General features: G+C 35.5%; 1 protein-coding gene across 3 annotated transcripts in view; it reads left to right on the top strand.

Moving 5' to 3' along the window:
* Window positions 1–16,619, top strand: part of NEK1 (NIMA related kinase 1) — a 50,187-nt gene extending 33,568 nt beyond the window's left edge. Inside the window, exons 21-35 of one of the 3 annotated variants that reach the window (XM_075500324.1) lie at window positions 64–141; window positions 1,203–1,298; window positions 1,838–2,011; window positions 2,387–2,452; window positions 2,542–2,776; window positions 4,460–4,612; window positions 5,281–5,472; window positions 6,054–6,174; window positions 6,390–6,472; window positions 7,449–7,666; window positions 10,287–10,441; window positions 11,331–11,542; window positions 13,703–13,836; window positions 14,116–14,248; window positions 16,306–16,619. In XM_075500324.1, coding sequence (XP_075356439.1) covers window positions 64–141; window positions 1,203–1,298; window positions 1,838–2,011; window positions 2,387–2,452; window positions 2,542–2,776; window positions 4,460–4,612; window positions 5,281–5,472; window positions 6,054–6,174; window positions 6,390–6,472; window positions 7,449–7,666; window positions 10,287–10,441; window positions 11,331–11,542; window positions 13,703–13,836; window positions 14,116–14,248; window positions 16,306–16,319 — 2,064 coding nt within the window. In that variant the 3' untranslated portion in view covers window positions 16,320–16,619. Of the gene's footprint in view, window positions 1–63; window positions 142–1,202; window positions 1,299–1,837; window positions 2,012–2,386; window positions 2,453–2,541; window positions 2,777–4,054; window positions 4,121–4,459; window positions 4,613–5,280; window positions 5,473–6,053; window positions 6,175–6,389; window positions 6,473–7,448; window positions 7,667–10,286; window positions 10,442–11,330; window positions 11,543–13,702; window positions 13,837–14,115; window positions 14,249–16,305 lie in introns of those variants that run through there. The other 2 variants (XR_012775523.1, XM_075500322.1) reach the window with 2 other exon arrangements.
* The last annotated feature ends 853 nt before the right edge of the window (window positions 16,620–17,472 follow it).

The following is a 17,472-nucleotide window of genomic DNA, read 5'->3' on the forward strand; positions in this document are numbered from 1 at the left end:
TACATCACTCAGCTTTTAAATACATGAATTAATGATAATTCTTTGAGGACTCTTACTTTGCAGAATGAAGCTGCCAGTTCTGATGGACAAGAATCAAGTGAGGAAGCAGAACTGAAACGCAAAAAGATAGAAGCACAGAAGGTAATTGCGGAGAGGGAGGAGGTGGAACTTACTGTTTTCAGATTTGTTTCATATCTCATGAAGTTTCCTACATTTCATTTTGCTATCAGTAGTTTGTTCATATATCCACTACAAGAGGTTTTTATTTTAACTGTATTGAGGTAACAACTCTGTTAAACTGTTTTATCTCAGTAATTTTAAAATATGTTGTGACATAGCATAGCAAGTCAAGGATTTTTCCCATTCCTGCCTTTGAGATTTTTCTCTAGGTTAGCTTTAGTCCTAAAGGCAATTCGATATAACTAAAATAGCATTTTGATACTAAAAGGGAAAGGAAGATGTACCTTAAATAACAAAAACTTTATTTTAGTTAAAAGAATAAAGGAAGGCAAAACCCCTTACATGTGCTGACATGGGCTACACATGGACTGGAAGGTGAACTATATACTCCTGTGATGAAGTACATTTAAAGCAAATGTGTTTCACAGAAATCCAATGTTTGATTGGAACTTTATTCCACGTGGTGTTCTTATATCAATATCTATCTACTATACGATACATAGCAAGTATTACTCTATTCTATGATTTTTTCCCCTATCATCTGCAAAGAGCAATGTAAAAACAAGCTAACCTCATGCCTAACCTTAAAATTAGAGGTGAAACAGGAACTGAAGCTTTTTGTGTTTTATGTTGAGTAAGTTTGTAAAGTTTAAACTGAATATTTAATATTTTGTGATTAATGCATTTGGCTTCAAAACTAATTTTAAGTAGAGATACTAATTTTACATTACTCTGTTTGAGATTACTATATACACTAAAAATATAACCATGCAAATCAAGAACTGTAATTAAATATTGAGGAGTTGCCATTATTTTCAGCATAGAAGATCAGTTATTATACTTGTGTGGTGATTTTTTTGATTGTCAGTGGAGTCCTCCCTTCACAGTTTATACAGTAATAAGTGAGAGAAAGGAAGATGAAGTAATCCAAGAATGTTTCTTTTTAAAATGTTCCATGGAATGGGGTACTAATGCTTTTTATTATTTTAAGTTGTCTTTTTTTGCTTGTTTGTTTACTGTAGGCCCAAGCAAATGCTCGAGCTGCAGTTCTGAAAGAACAGTTAGAGCGAAAGAGAAAGGAAGCATATGAAAGGGAGAAAAGAGCCTGGGAAGAACACGTAAGAAAATAGATTTGTTACATGCAGTCAAAGTATGTAGTGCTGTATCTCTGTATAACTAAAATCCTAAAATCCTGTGATTTTTTTCCAAGCTTAGATAATTAGTTTGTCTTCTGAAACTGAGGAGAGCATCTGTCTGTCAGAATTCCTTCATTAGATGCCTGATCTTAGGTATACCTGAATGAAGAATTTGGTTCAAGAATTTAAGAACATCAAACCTAAGAATCACTAGGATCACCTTAAGTATCTTATTAATGATCTGTAACTTACCAAAGTGTACTTAATCTTCTTTTGCTTCTGTGTGCTGTGGAGTGACAAGTACAACTAGTAATATATCACTACAAAAACCAGGATGTTGTGAAGCTGGTAAACTGGAAATAGTTCACATGTGCAGTTGGCAGTTGTCTTTTGTATGAAAATGTGTGGCATTATTGTCTTTTTCTAAGGTTTACATGAGCCTATTTGATAATACTGTATTTAATGTACAAAGTCTTAAAGTTAATTTGTTGATTTAAATTTTTTTAATTGAATCTATACAGCTGATAGCAAAAGGGGTAAAGAATCCTAATGTGCCTTTTCATGTGGGAGCTGCAGAACACGGTCCTGTGCATGGACTGCAAGAGCTTGGAGCAGCTCTTCCTAAGTCACAATTTCCAGTGAAGCCCAGTACACCAGTCATCTCCATGACTTCTGCTTTGAAGGAAGTGGGTGTGGTAGGTACTTTTGCTAAGAGGGTATGAAAAGAATTTTTAGAAGAAAGTGTAGATTAGGTAGAAAAAAATCATTAAGGGTACTTGTTGCTTCTAATTAGGAAAAGAAAAAAAAAAAGAAAAAAAAAAAGTAAAAAGAAACCAAAACTTGGAAGCTGTTGAAATACATCTGTACACTGATACTCAAATTCAGTCAGCTTTGAACAAAATGGCTTATTTGTGATTCTGTCTTATTTACATTCTGTCTCAGATTACCTGCAGTTGCCAATGAAAAGGTTTTAGAGGTGATTTTTCACTATTATGTCTATTAATATTCAAAAGATTATTTTTTTCTGACATATTCTTCTACATTGTATTTTATGCTTCTTGGACTTAAAGGATGAAAATGTAACTGCTATCCAGGAAGCTGAGGAGGAAATAAAAAAGCCAGATTTTGCAACGCAAGTATGTAAAATTATATTCAGTTTGATTTAGTTTTCTTTTCCTTTTAAGAAAGGTACTATTTAAGTGATATATGTTGGCCCTTATTTCAGAATAAACGAGAAATACTGAGAAGATTAAATCAAAATCTTAAAGCTCAAGAAGATGAGAGAGGAAAAAAGGAGTGTAAAAATATCTCTGAATCAGTTGGGTCTGAAGATGGTAAGGAACAACAAGAAGGTGACCATCAACTTCTAGGAGATCGCAAAAAATGGGAGTCTGGGGCATCTGAGTTGGTAGTTCCTCTAGCTCAGTTATCAATGGAAGATTCTCTCTCCGGAACAGACCGTAAGTACTTTTTTTGTCACCATGATATTAGTAAATCAGTTTACCATGTATAGTGTCTGTTTTTATAAAGCAAGTACTCTTTATTATTATCGTCTTGTTATCAGTTGCATGCCATCTGCTTCTAAAAAAGAGGTGGCTATGTATTCCCTTGGATAAGGAATAAGGCACAGGCTGAGTAATTAATTAGCCTGTAGGAGATTCAACAAATGATTTCCTAATTTCAACAAATAGTTACCTGATTAAATGCATGATTACTTTCTTTGAGCTTCCTTTGTAAAAGTCTTTTAAATAGGCACTAATTTAACAGACAGAATAAAAAGCACTTAAAATATATGAAAGTTTCTTATTTAACTTCAAAATCCTTTTATGTTATCAGTAGAACAATAAAAACTGAGGGTGTTCTCAATTTATATGTTACTTTTATTGCACCCTTCATCAATCTTAGCTTTTTTTTTTTTTTTTAAATCAAGCCTATCTTTTCAAATTTTCTACCTTCTCTGGTCTTTTGGGTGGAAGACCTTTTTCCTGGTTTCAGTGTGTCTTATTAAGGGTCTGTTTTCACATTGTAGAAATAAATAATCGTTGAGAATGTGACAGGCTTACTTCATAGCATTGTCGCGCATATAGGCCTCACGTAGATCACTTGTTCCACTACTTGGTCTGGGCCAATCAGGAATAGTTGGGATTATGTGCAGGTTGCTTATATTAAGCCCCTGACAATAAATTACAGGGCCACAAGGAGTAGATATATTAATTACTATTTATTACTATATACACATCATACAGAGGTATCAGACACAATAGATAACAAAATATTAAGTGACTTGAGCAAGCATTAAATAATAAGACTTACATACTGAGCCAGAGGTCTCCTTGCTTGGATGCAACCAGGTGCCAATGGGCTGGAGATCTGCTGGCTTTACACTCGATCTTACTTTTATACACCTTCGTCTTTTACGTACGTAGCATAATACAAGAACTTGTTTGATGTTTATGTACCGAGTGATGTTCAGACACGAAATCCTCTGTTTTGGGGATTTGAACCTCCTTAAGCAAGCATATGTGAGACTGCCTTTGCGGTTTAGCAACCTGTCTCTATTTGTTACTTGTTCATGGGAGGCTTTGATGGTGGTCAGACCATTCCTTACTCCACCAAGGGCTGCTCTGTGCCCTGCGACAGCATAGTAGTTTTACGCAGCTAGGATATTAGAAGATCAAGAAACTTCTTCTTTTGCTTTATTATTCTTTGTTGCTTTATATCCTCTGTTTTTCTTGGAGGGAGAAATAACAGAAACAAATGTCAAAGGATAGCAGGACAAGAGACTTTCTAGTTTCCAGTTTCAGGTAAAGTTAAGACCATGTCATGCCAGTTTTAAACATTTCTCATACTGTTTTCTTTTGGAGTGCCTGAATTGCTGAAAAGATCTCCTGCTGCTATGAAGTTGCAGATGTTAACTGGCATTGAATAACTCCTATTATTAAATGGAATTTGCAGAAGAAAAACTCTAGACTTTTGAGGGCAGTCTTTAGGCTGTCTGACTTGGGGTGAGGTGGCATGAGTCTGGCTTTGTAGTTTTTAGTTTTGTGGAGGTTGTTTGTTTGTTTGTTCATTCATTCATATAGAAAGTGAATAAAAGTTTCTAATTTCTCAAAGTTTCTATATTTGTGTTTGTGTCCTGACAGGACAAACTCTGGGGGAAGTAATTAAATTAGATATTGGTGAACCCCACAGGAAAGTCTGGGGCAAAAGCCCTACTGATTCAGTCCTGAAGATCCTCGGAGAAGCAGAGTTGCAGCTGCAAACCGACCTACTCGAGGAACTAGATGTAATAAATGGTAAGCACAGCTGGTAATTATCTGCACTGCAAGTGTAGGAAGTGTCAGATTGCCAGTTTGTCTACTGAGGACAATTTTGAAGTCATAGAAACATATTCTATTCTCGCTGCTTTTTTCCACCTCTGGGTGTTGCCTCAGTTCTAAATGTTCTAAATGTCAGCACAAGCTGATACTGGAAGATACCAAAATATTTCAAAGTCGGTGAAGTGGTAAGAAAATAAGAAGGATGTGCTGAAAGGGGAGGATCTTCATTTTGTTGAAAAGTCTTGGACTTTGCTTGTTGATAGAAACAAGTCTGTTTTTTAAAAGGATGTCATCAACTGAATATTGTATTACATAGGTCCTATAAACTTCTTGTTAGCATGTGACTTACCATATCAGTGGGGTTTTTTTCTGGTCAACTCCTGCTTTTTGTCCTTTCCAAGGACAAAAGGACTTATGTTTATTCCAAGTATAAACTTGTACTAATGATAATGTAGCAAGTAAAATTCAAATTTTAATATTTCTAGCTTTCCTCTTCATAATAGTTATAATAAAAGCATGCAAACTTTTCTATTCTATTTGCTTTTAAAGAAACAAAAATTCTCAACTTACCTTGTAGTCACATTGTAGTTTATTATCAAACTGTGTCAAAGCACTGTTTGAATAACAGAATAATTTTGTGTTAGGTACTGCAGAACTTCTTGAAGGAGATCATCAGTCCTTAACTGTAAAAGAGGAGAAGGAAGAGAAAGCTTTTCCTATGGTTGGAGCTCAGTCTTCAGTACCAGTTGGTATCACAGAGTCTGACATGACTATACCGGAAGAATCTCAAAGAGCTGGACTTACCCAGGTGCAGAGTAAACTTATTATGCTGGATGGTAAGTCATTTCATTAGTAATTCTAATTACAGTCTGTTTTCCAATTCAATGAGGGAAGTAATGATCCTGTATACTTTTGTATCTTCCCATAAGTAATGTGCAGTTTCTCATTAACACCTTTTAGGTAGGATCAAGCGCTTTCTATGCCTGTGTTGTAATTTGATTCACTAATGCATTTTGTAAATTTCCAGAAACCTTTTTTGTGTGCTTATAGAAAACTCTCTAGAATACAAGTGGAATTCTAAAGTGCTTCAATTTTGTTGTTGGGTTTTTTTGTTTTTTTCTCCCCATCAATTTTGCTGGAATCTTTTCCCCTATATGATACCAGCACCCTGCTGATGTCTGGATGAATGTTACTGAGGTTTTTAGAAGACATAGTTCATTGGAGCTTTAAGATACTTTTCTTGTATCAGAAACAAACTTTTAGCTCTGGGGTTACAAAACTTCAGTTGTTTCTGCAAAATGCAGAAAATTATTAAAGCTGAAGAATTTAAGTGTAATCTTAAGATGTATAGTCACTCCTGTCTTTTTGTTTGGTTGGGATTTATTTTTAATGAGGTATATGACTTTATTGATTTTAGGGCCTGATGATTTGGAAGCAGAGGTGTTGGAAGAAACAGAAGGTAAAGAGCACCAGAGTAAGGAGAGTAAGGAACTTCCCACCACTGTTAATGAAGCGTGGGTAAAAGAGAAAGAGGATAAGTAAGTACTCTCTTCTGATCCCTCTCTCTCTCCAGTTCAAACAACTAGCTTTAAACTGAGTAGGATGTAGATACTTTAAAATGTTAAGCTTAGCTAAAGCTTCATTGCTTGTCTGCCATGTTAGTTTTACTGCACTTGGTGGCTGAGGATTTTTTTCAGTAGAATAATGACTATTTTTACATTGTGTTTCCCCTGGATGTGGTATTTTATAATAGGGCACAACATAACAGAAGAAATGAGGCAGCTTCTGAGAAAGTAGTGGTTGACAAGGTGCAACCACAAAAGGAAGCTCCAGAAGGTCAGTTGAAGTCTCGTTTTGTTTATTATAGCTGGCAGTATGGAATACTTGAGCCATCCCTTCTCGCTTCTTCACTAATCCCAAAAGAGCAAGTTTTCTGTTTTCATTTTCTTTAGTTCTTACTTATAAAAAGCATATTTCTGATGGATTAGGAAGACAAATTGTGGGTGTTATTTCTGCGATTTTGGAAGAAAACATGTAACAACAAAGCTACACTATGTATAGATGAACAGGGCAGTGGCCCACACTGATACTTAAAAGTGAATGTCAAGTTTCTGAATGTTACGACCTTTTAAAAATGACTATTTAAAATGTTATGAAATCTGGTGATTTTACGTAATAAAAGTGTTGCTTTGTTTATAGACATCTCAAATTAATATTGAGCTGCAGTTTGGATTAAAAAAAAAAAAGTTTTAAGCAGATGCTAGTGATAATCTCTTACTGCATAGAAGAATTGCTTGCTCTTGGAGGTCTTTGAAATAACTTCAGAGACCAGAAGAAGGTCTGCATATTTTACAGTAGAATAGAAAATACATCGGCAACAGTGTCAAGTACCATTGATGACACTTGACATCTGTTTATGGGTGGCTTAAGCAAACTGGGGTTTTTTTTTCCAGTGTTTGGGCGAATTATGTTAAGGTAGCTTTGAAGAAATCTGGTATAAGGCAAGAAGCAACAGACAAAAATGGGTGACACCGTAATTTCAGGCATGGACTGGATAATGAGAAACTAGAAAGCATGAGAATAGAATAGGCTATAGCTGAGGGCTGTATATTCTCAAAGTTAAAATTCACATTATAATGTATTTACTAAAATAATCCAGAGAGATTTTAATACTTTTACAGTGCTATCTATTTTCTCCTTTAATTGTACAACAGAAATGAGTTAGTTTTACTCACTTTAGTTACCTTTTTCTCAAGAGCTTGGGGTGTTTAATCTATTTAGATTTGTAACGGCCTTTCTTTTACTACATCAGAAACTTGTTCCAGTGACTCTCTGCAACCTGAACCCTTATTCCAGAGGGTGATACAGCCCACAGCTGTGCCAACAGCCTCACCAGTTCTGTCAGCTCAGTCTTCACAGGAAGAGCCTTTCGTACCTCGTTCACGTTCCATATCACCAGCAAAAAATAAAGGCAAAAGTTCATTGTTGATTGGACTTTCTACAGGGCTTTTTGATGCAAACGACCCAAAGGCAAGTTTAAAAAACCAAAAAGGAGTACTTGTTTTTCTATAGTAATATTATTCTTATTTTCTTACTGAGCTGAATGAGGCCAGAACAGATGGCATAACTGTTTCAGCAGGAGTTCGTATTTGTCTAGCCATGTCTGCCCTGCAGTATGACTGCACTGTGTTCATTGTATCAGCAGGACTCACGCAGCAGTGAGAGTCTCTGGTTTCACCATTTGGCATACTATGTCCAGGTGTTCGTGGAATGCCACCACTTCTCTGAGACATAACTGAGGGAGTTCATGAGGAAATCCTGAACTTCCCCCATTTGCTTTCTCCTTTTTGTGCAGTTTTTCAGACTTATCACTACCTTGCCATCATAAACATAAACACCGAACAGATCAGCAAAGGTATCTTAGCATTTCTGGCAACTAAGTGATTGGGTTTTTTCCTATAGGATTTAACCAACTAGCACAGCTTCTGGCTGTGAAGCCAGGAAGACTGAAGAAGAGTGAATGGAACTAACTGCTTTCTTGAAGGCATTCCCTGACCAGCTACATAGGGTTGAGTGGCAGCTCACAGTCTGAAATGAGCATAGAATAGTGGAATGTGGTTTTGATATGAATTTAAAATATTTTAAGAATAGTTATGGAACTAGTAGATAAAACAGACTTCTTAAATTACTTGCCTGGGTTCTAAAGTGAAAAGTGTATAAAAGAGCAGCTGCTTTTTGGAGAAACAATGGTGGCAAGGGTTCTCTGGAAACTTGCATACCTGCATTACATTCAGTCAATATATAGTAAAGGATTTCCTGGGTGGTGGAATGCCAGATAAGGAAGAGTGTTTCTTCATTTGACTCCCAGCCTTTTTTTGTGAGTGTATGAACGAAGCTGCACTATTGATGACTAAGTGAATATTGAATTATATCTATTGGTTGATGCATTGCTAGGAAGCATAATATCAGGGATAGTGCTGTTTGTGTCTGTGGGAAAATAAGGCTTCTTGACAAACTTGCATCTGTTTTCACAGATCCATATATTCACATATATGGATTTATTATTCTAAATTTGATTCCTCAATAGTTAGTCTATCATTAACTTCCCTAGCTTATGAAGCTGTTTATCTGGCAGTTGGACAATGATTACAGAAAAGCTAACTTGTAAGTAGGGGGAAGATGAACATTCTTTGTACCCTTATCAGATTTAGAAAGTAGCGGATATGCTTTATAATGAAGTTCTTCAGTGTATCAATATGAACTGCTTCAGTATGTCACTTGTTACTGCATGTTTGGCATGTGTTATGGCAGTGTTTGTCACAGAACTGTTAATGCAGTACCAGATGAGTTCTGTGTAATAGCAGAGAGCTTGCAGAAGAGCAACAGATGTGTTGTTACTGCTGCAGTAGATTTGATGAAAGAGAGCAACAAATTCCCTTTCCTCATTTGGTTGCAACAAGAGGGCGTTCAGTACTTCTCTGCAGTATCTGCAAATGTAACTTTCTGGAATTTCCCAAATACACCTCTGCTGCAGCTCTTACCCAGAAACTAAGGAAACCTTTAGCAGGGAGCAGGGTAGACAGAGTTAGTGGCCTATCTGTAGGCAGGTCTGTAGGCTAACAGAAGTAGGCTAATAGGAAAAGACACATATTTCAAAATATCTGGAAACTTTCAAATGATGGGCTAAAGTCAGTCTTCTAATTGTTCCTTCACTTTGGTAGTAGCGGTCAAAAAGGGTGGTTACTCCTTCGATGGCAATAATATTCTGGCCATGTGCTGACAGAGATTTGATACTTGAGCATGTATATGAATACACTGTGCTGGTATAAATTGCAGCTGAGGAACTACTTTTTTCATTAAAATTAAGGGGTTTTCATTAGGAACACACACTGAACACGGATGTACTCAGAGCTATGCTGAAGGAAGGTGAGGCTTATTGATAAAACTTCTTAGTGCAGATTAGGTCTTGTTTTATTAATACTATAGTGAATATGTAGTAATTTTGGGGGGTTCTTAGACATCTTGAGAGAGAGATCTGGTAGATCACTGAGCAAACAGTTACCTTGTTTCCATGTTGATTTATTTCCATTGCAACAAATTACTGTTGTAATTTGAACTTCTAATACTTCTTGTGATGAACTTCTTTCTAATACTATGGAACTGCCTTGAAATATACCATAAACAAAAGTTACTGTTTTCAGTGTCCAACCTAGAGAAATAATAAAAAGTCATTTTAAAAAATATTCCTTTGTCTCAGCTGCTTAAAATGGTTCTAAGCTGTGATTGACATGCATACATTGTAAACAGTTGCATATATGTTATTTATCTACTGCAACATTCCTTTTCTTTAGGTAGCCATCAAGTTAACGAACAAATCTGCACAAAACCAGGATCTGTGTGTCAGTTGATGTTCTTAAAGCTTTTCAATCACTATAACCCGTAGAGGCAGAAGGAATGCTTTCCTTTTAGCTGAGAGGCAAAAATTCAAGATGTGGGATTTTCAACAATTAGAGTATCTGTGCTGGACACATCATTATTTGGAAACTGACTTTCAAATGAAAAAGGACAAAAAAGTCTCATTGTAAAGTATTTTGTAACCTCAGGCTGTCTTTAGTATTGTTACCCAACAGGCTTTCTGTTACCTTTGCAGATGTTGAGAACATGTTCACTCCCAGATCTTTACAAACTGTACAGAACTTTAGTCGATGTTCCCAGTGTGGCAGATGTGCAGCATCAACATAATCTTGAAACAGATGATACGGAAGATGAGCAAGCCAAAGAAGGACCCTCTGATTCTGAGGATATGTGAGTGTATCAAGTTTCTCAAGTATTTCAACAGGCATCTTAGATCAAGAATATTTTTGGTTAGACACTAACAATTATACACAGTATACCAGCATGGGGTTTTTACCCAAATTTTAAAAATCCTGTATTGAATCACCATTTACTTTGAGTCTTGTTCCAGAGGATTGAGAAGCTAATGGGATGTACTGCTTACAATAGCTGTCTGAATTTCCTTCCAAATTCCATCCAAGATGCTATTCTGCCTGGCTTCTGCACCTTTCATTCCACTGAAGCAGATCAAAGTTGATGGCTACCGCTCTTCTAGAAATAAAGATTTATTGAATATTTCCTTTCTTTGTATGTTCTGGGAATCTCACTCATCTATCTTCTCTACTGTTGTACTGGGATGTCCTTCAGGTCCCCCAAATTCTTTCAGGGGCTTCAAAATCTGACCCTGGCTCTTGACTGTTCCCTGCAGCTTGGGTAGTCTGCAGGGATAAAATCATCTGGTTCATCTATTCTGAGGAGATCTAGATCTCTTTTTGCTCCGGACACATTTTTATCTGGATTGGGAATGTTATACTTGCCAGGGTTCTATAATAGTGCACGAATACAAAGATTTTGAAATTACCTTACTAATAAAGTTGAATTGAGGACCTGTTGTCACCTTTTTACAAAATGGCCTGGTATCTGCTTAGCTAATCTTTATTCCCTGTGTCTTGCATGATATAATGTTATCAGTGCTGTAATCATGTTGGACTGAGGACCCAAATATTTGTGTCTCTTCGTCCCTCCCCCCTCAACTACATTGGCTTTCCAGTTTGTTCGCTTAACAAGAGAAATGAGCTCTTCCTACAGGGTTTGTCTTGTAAAGTATTAATTATATAAACTTTATATCACTTTCTTTTAGTATGTTTGGGGAGGCAGATACTGATTTGCAGGAACTCCGGGCCTCAATGGAACAATTGCTTAGGGAGCAGCCTAGTGAGGAATTCAGTGAAGAGGAGGAGTCTACTTTAAAGGCTAATGTCATTGGATGCATAACAAATGGTACAGAGCTGGATGAAGGAGATGAAAATAACCCCAGCAGTGAAAGTGCACTTAATGAAGAATGGCAGTCAGGTATAATTTCTGTTATACCTGTTTTATAAGTTATTTATTGATGTTAACAATTCACAGAATAATGTTTTTGCATTGTATCCTTATAATGAAATAAAGCTTTAATTAATAGTTTTTATACAGAAGTTTAAAAAAAATCAGATAATATTTAGACTTTCTGAATGTTAAGGTCAATATCTAAGCAACAGTCAGTGTTGCAAATTAAATGTTGGCTATTTGTTAGGCAGTGATTATAAGTCACTTCTTCTCTCGTTGTCTAAAACTTGTCTTCAAGGAAGATCAAAGACTCTGTGCACATCATATGTTTTGAATAATTCCTGACTGCAATGTAAGAGTGAAAAAGAAATAGCAGTTGACATGACTGGAGTATCTGGGACCCAGCCTACATTACAATTACGTAATTTAACAGGCAGTCAAAAGGAACATGAAATTACTAACCTTGTCTTTAGCCCAAAATAGCTATTAATGCAGTCAAACTGAGACAGAAAAATTTATTACTGCTTTTTAGCATTTTGCATTAGCTGTACACAATGGTGTCCTGAAGTCTCAGTTCTGTTTTTTTAAATTCTGGTTGAAATATAAGTACTGTATTACTGCTGTAAAATAAAGTGCATTTAGAAGTATAGGTGTAAAAAGATGTAGAAAATCAATAACTAAAACATAGCTTTTGTGTAATTTTTTGGTTTATTGAAGACAACGTTAAACAAACTGAAAATCTGTGAATATACCTGTAACATATTATGTATATAATACATTCCAATGAGTATTTTAAGGTAAAATAAACTTAGGTAATACTATCTTCTTTCATTTTTTGACAGTGCTGATGGTATACACTGATAACATACGATACCGTCTGTTTCTGTGATTCTGTTGCTGTTGCAAGCGTTACGGTATTTGGTGTCAGTGTCCCACCTTCTAGATTCATGGTATTTCATAAGAATCGCAGGTTTCATTCTTGGGGGCAGGAGGAAGGCCTTCAAAACTCACGGGAACAGGCAGAACTTGAAACCAAATCTGTTCGAGATCCAGAAGTTACATAGGGGATTAGAAATCATCTAATGGGCTTTGAACCCATATACAGCTTTTCTTTTTATTTCAATGATAATTTCTTATTGATGTGACTGTTGGTATTTGAATAAGGGATATGATTTGGTCAGGATTATACCTTACACAAGTCATAGACAGGAACTGAAAGTAGTAGAGTTTTAATATTAACTCACAAAGTCCGTGACCTACCAGGCAGTACTATGTATTTTTTTAAAGATTTGATAATAGAAGCTCTGAAATCTAAAAAGTTGTATATTTTTCCCTGGGTGGATAAATCCTTTCATAATTGAAATACTTATTTAAGGAAGTATTTTTCTTGGGCAAAAGCAGTTTGCATTTTATAATAGGATTTTACATGGGGATCCTATCTTGTATTTTTAAATAGATACTTTTTTTGTTAAACTGACCTAATGTTTGACTGTTACAAACCTATTTGTAAGGTTTCTGTAGCCTATAAGCAAAATAATCTTCATTTCTCTCGCATATCTTATTGCACCAATTGGCATACTGAATTTGCTACACAAAGGAGATGCACTCATAAAAGAATGAGGAACTTTGTAGCTAAATTAGTACTAGGTTTTTTAGACTTGCTCCGTGGAACAAGATGCATCTCAGTGCAGAAATTAAATAACTGATTCTTAAGACAGATGTCCTTATTTTCTGCTAGAAGACAGCTGCTTCATTAAGGAGCTCTTTTCCCTAGCGTGGGACAGCCACTGAACCCTGCATCAGTTCCACCTCAGAAGTATGTGGAATGGTTATATGGAACTTCACTGACTAACATTGCTCTGCTAAATAAAAGTCTGCTTTAAGACCATACCTTGTTTTCCTTCAGTATGAATACCTTTTATGGCTAACTATCAGAGTGGGGTTTTAGAGGAGATGGCTAGATGCTTCCCATTTGGGCTTCAGAATTTCTTTGCTGTCAAGAAAGGGACTGTTCCCATTTCCTTGCAGGTTGTTCAGAACTTCCGCCAACATCGTCTAGTGCTCCTGAGCTTACCTCCTTTCATTACATTTAGAGGTCTGTGTGGATATCGGGTGTAGGGACATAGAAACAACATTAAGAATGTAGGAAAACTGAGGGGGTTTTACTGTTGTTTTCTTTCTTTATAGATAATAGTGATGGAGAGATTGCCAGTGAATGTGAAGAATGTGATAGTATTTTCAGCCATTTGGAAGAGTTAAGATATAACCTGGAGCAGGAAATAGGCTTTGAGAAATTCATTGAAGTTTATGAGAAAATAAAGGTTTGTGGAATAACCTCAAGTGGAAAACATTTTAAGAAACAAGTACCTAGCGCTGTTTACTGTGCCAGTAACTAATTGCATTGTGTGACTAAAATCAATGCGTATTTCTTTAGTCTTTTATTCTGCTTCAACAGACTAAAATATTAACAGAGAAAATGCCATGCCAGTGGATTAAAGAGGAAAACTTTGGGTTTAACCTTGAACTGTATTTCATAAATTTGAACTATTTAATTCTATACCCATTTTAATTTTGGCAACATGGATTGTCCTTTCTTCCAGGCTATACATGAAGATGAAGACGAAAATATTGATATTTGTTCAACCATAGTTCAGACTATTCTTGGAAATGAACACAAGCACCTGTATGCCAAAATACTTCACCTAGTAATGGCAGACGGAGCCTACCAAGAAGGTAATCTCGCTGTATCCTGGCAATTATGGCTTGTCTTATGTTCTTTCTTGGTCATATACAATAGATTCTAGTATACTTTTAAAACATATCTGTGCTTTGTTATATTGATTGGCTAAATTGATAAAATTAATTTTTTTCACAAAGGGTATTTTTATTCCTGCAACAGAACATGGCAAACTTTGATTAAGCATGCTGGCCACTCTGACTTAACAGTGAACTGTAACAACAGTTGTGTTGTGAAAGGTGCAGTATAATTATTTAATTTCTGTAAAACAGTTACGCAGATTGAGAAGACGGAAGTCTAGAATAAAACTTTCAGAATTAAAAACAATTTTATCTTAATCTTTGTCTTAAGAATTAATGAATTTTTAGCTAAAATAATATTGTTCTTTCCAAACCTCTACTTTTCACGGTTGCAGTATCACTACTTTTCTGAAAAGAAAATTTCATGTGGCTCTTCATCCTATAATTGTCATTTTTCAGAAGAACTTGATGTGGAAGTACATCCATCTGAGTTTTCAGGTGACTCCGTAATACATGAAGAGAATTTATCTTGCTTGGGAGCCCTGCCTAGCTTAGCGCAGATTACTAGGCAGATGGATAGTTCCTAGATCTTTCAGTCCCTCTATGAAATACCACACAGACCAATATAAATGAGAAATGGTTTGGGTTTTTTTTTTTCTCTCATATCAAAAATTTAACTGCAGTTATGTAATTTTAGATTTCTAATGATGAAAGTCTTTATTGGAGAGAAAAAAAATTAAAATCTCAATTATTTTTATAGAAATCTGAAGCATTATATATTGGCTTTAGAAATGTGTGCAATGATCACTATTTAATATATTTCAATTTTGAAAAAATATTCTAATGCATGTTAACCAACATCTACTTTCTGCATCTTTTAAATTCTTTTACGAATGTGTTGTAATAGCAGTGAATAAAGGGTCAAATAAAGAGTACGGCTTTCTGTGGATTTTATATGTAAATGCTGGGGGGGGGGGGGGAAGTCATCTTAAAAACTAGTTTTAAAAACATAATAATTAAAAAGAATTGCTAATACAAATTACACTTTCCCAATTTTTCTTTGCTGATGTAGAAACATGCAGTAAGAATAACCAGTACCATGGTTTTTTCATGCTGTGTTACAAAAGTATGAGAGAAAAGCGTCTGAAAAATATTTTTTCCACGACAATTTATTGATTTAATGACAGAATTGGAAAGATACATTGTAGTAGTTCATTTTTTTCAAGTGTCCAAAGGACTGGCAATATAGAATGAGAAGAAAATGGTAACTATAGTGTTACCAGTTTCTTTTCCTTGCCACTTTGCCTTAAGGATATTTTAAAACTAGTGCTAAAAGGCGTAAATGACAATTTGCTGAAATGTTGGCATACAAACTGTAAGTTGTTGTCTGAGTGAATCCTATTAAAATGAGCTGACTTTCATCTTGCAAAATGTTGATTAACAACTGGCTATTTTTAATAGCTTCAGTTCTAATTCTGTATTTTACAAATCTGTGGTAGCATACAAAAATGTAAAGAAAAAGTAGTTCTTTACATTTCAGACGTTTACAGTACATGTAGTACTTTAGTACTACAGTACATAAAGAACTACATTTAAAGTAGTTCTTTGAAATTTCAGACGTTTAAAGAAAAAATCCTATGCTAACAAAGGTGAATAGAGGACAAGTGACAGTTGGAAGCATGTTCATGAGCTTCTGTCTCAGAAGTTTTATACTCTTCAAGTAAGAAAAGTTAGAAAAAAATCTATATTGCTCCTTACTAAGAGGATTGCTCTAACTGAAGCAGACCACTTGAGATGAAACTATCTTAAATTCACTAATCCAAGAAAGATGACTTGGTGTTCAATATTTGTATGCATAGTGCTTTCAAGGCAGTTTTGGTAACAGTCATCTCACTGACTGACTTAATGAATTCTTGTATTATTGCTTACTAAATTATGGTTTCTCGTTTGTTTTGTAACCCCAGCTTGATTTTTTGTGTGTGTGTTTGTCATTCCTTTTCACCCTGTCTCTCTTCCTCTCCTGCTTTTTACAGATAATGACGAATAAACCTGACTCAGGAAATTCCTTAATGCTGTACTGCATATTAGTGTTTGAAGTCTGCAGAGCTGAATAACAAATTGTAGTGGAGAATGCAACATGGGGCAGGAGAAGCAAGACTTCAAAAAAGAACATTGATTGTATGAAAAAGAGGAAGAACATGCCTTTTAAAACAGAGATACCTATACACTTCTCATGTGTGTACTTGCATATGTGTCCATTAAATATTAGATGCCCAAAATAAAAAAAAAAAACACAATAACAACAAAACAAAAAAACCCCAAACCTGTAATCTCTCAAATTCCAAAAGAAATGTAGAAAGGAGTACCTGTAGCTATTCTGATACAAAACTGAGACCTATAATGTAAAGCAGAATTTCTGCCACATCAACAGTTGGCTGGTACGGTTAAGTAATTGGAAGCATTACTCTGTTGTGGAAGTACCCACATCTAGCTATTCACTTATTTACTTAAAATAGCCTCTCTTTACACCTGCATAAAGAAATTACTTCAGTTTTATTGACCTGTGTGCCTGTATTTTAATAGCATCTTAATCTAGTGGTCCAGTTTGAGTATTTCACTTCTTTCTTAATAAAAAAATTATTGTATTTTGAAGCTGAAGGCTTCAGTCACTTTTTAACCAGTGTCATCTGAAATATCTTAATGGTGTTTCTAAATCAAGGCAAACTGGTACTTCAGTCATCATTGAAATGTCTAGGGTTTTTTGAGATTGTAAAATTCATTTGGAGCTAGAATACTTTTTTCCAATATTTTTCTTCCTCTTCCCCTTCCCCAACCCCTTCCCAAAATCCCAAGTATTTAGCTCTCTGAATTTTGTAATCTGATCAATGATAATATAGTATGCTGTTGAACTGAAAGGAGTGGGGTTTTTTCCAGTTTGTTTTTAAATTCTTACTGTTGCACTCATGGCTCCAGCAGCCATGGGGGAAAATGAAATATTGCAGTCACAAGTGCTATGCAATAACTCCTCATCTTTTGTAGCTTGATTTCCACCACCCTGAAAGAAAAAACAGGTTTCTTCTGACCCACATCCTCCTGTCAAAGCAGTACTATACAGGGTTATCATTAGGTATGCTGTCGTTTTCCAGTCATCTCTGGAACAACTTTCTTGGCTTTTACCCATGCTTTAAGTCTCTTGTTAC

The sequence above is a fragment of the Mycteria americana genome, chromosome 4, assembly GCF_035582795.1.
Source record: "Mycteria americana isolate JAX WOST 10 ecotype Jacksonville Zoo and Gardens chromosome 4, USCA_MyAme_1.0, whole genome shotgun sequence".
Taxonomy (NCBI): domain Eukaryota; kingdom Metazoa; phylum Chordata; class Aves; order Ciconiiformes; family Ciconiidae; genus Mycteria; species Mycteria americana.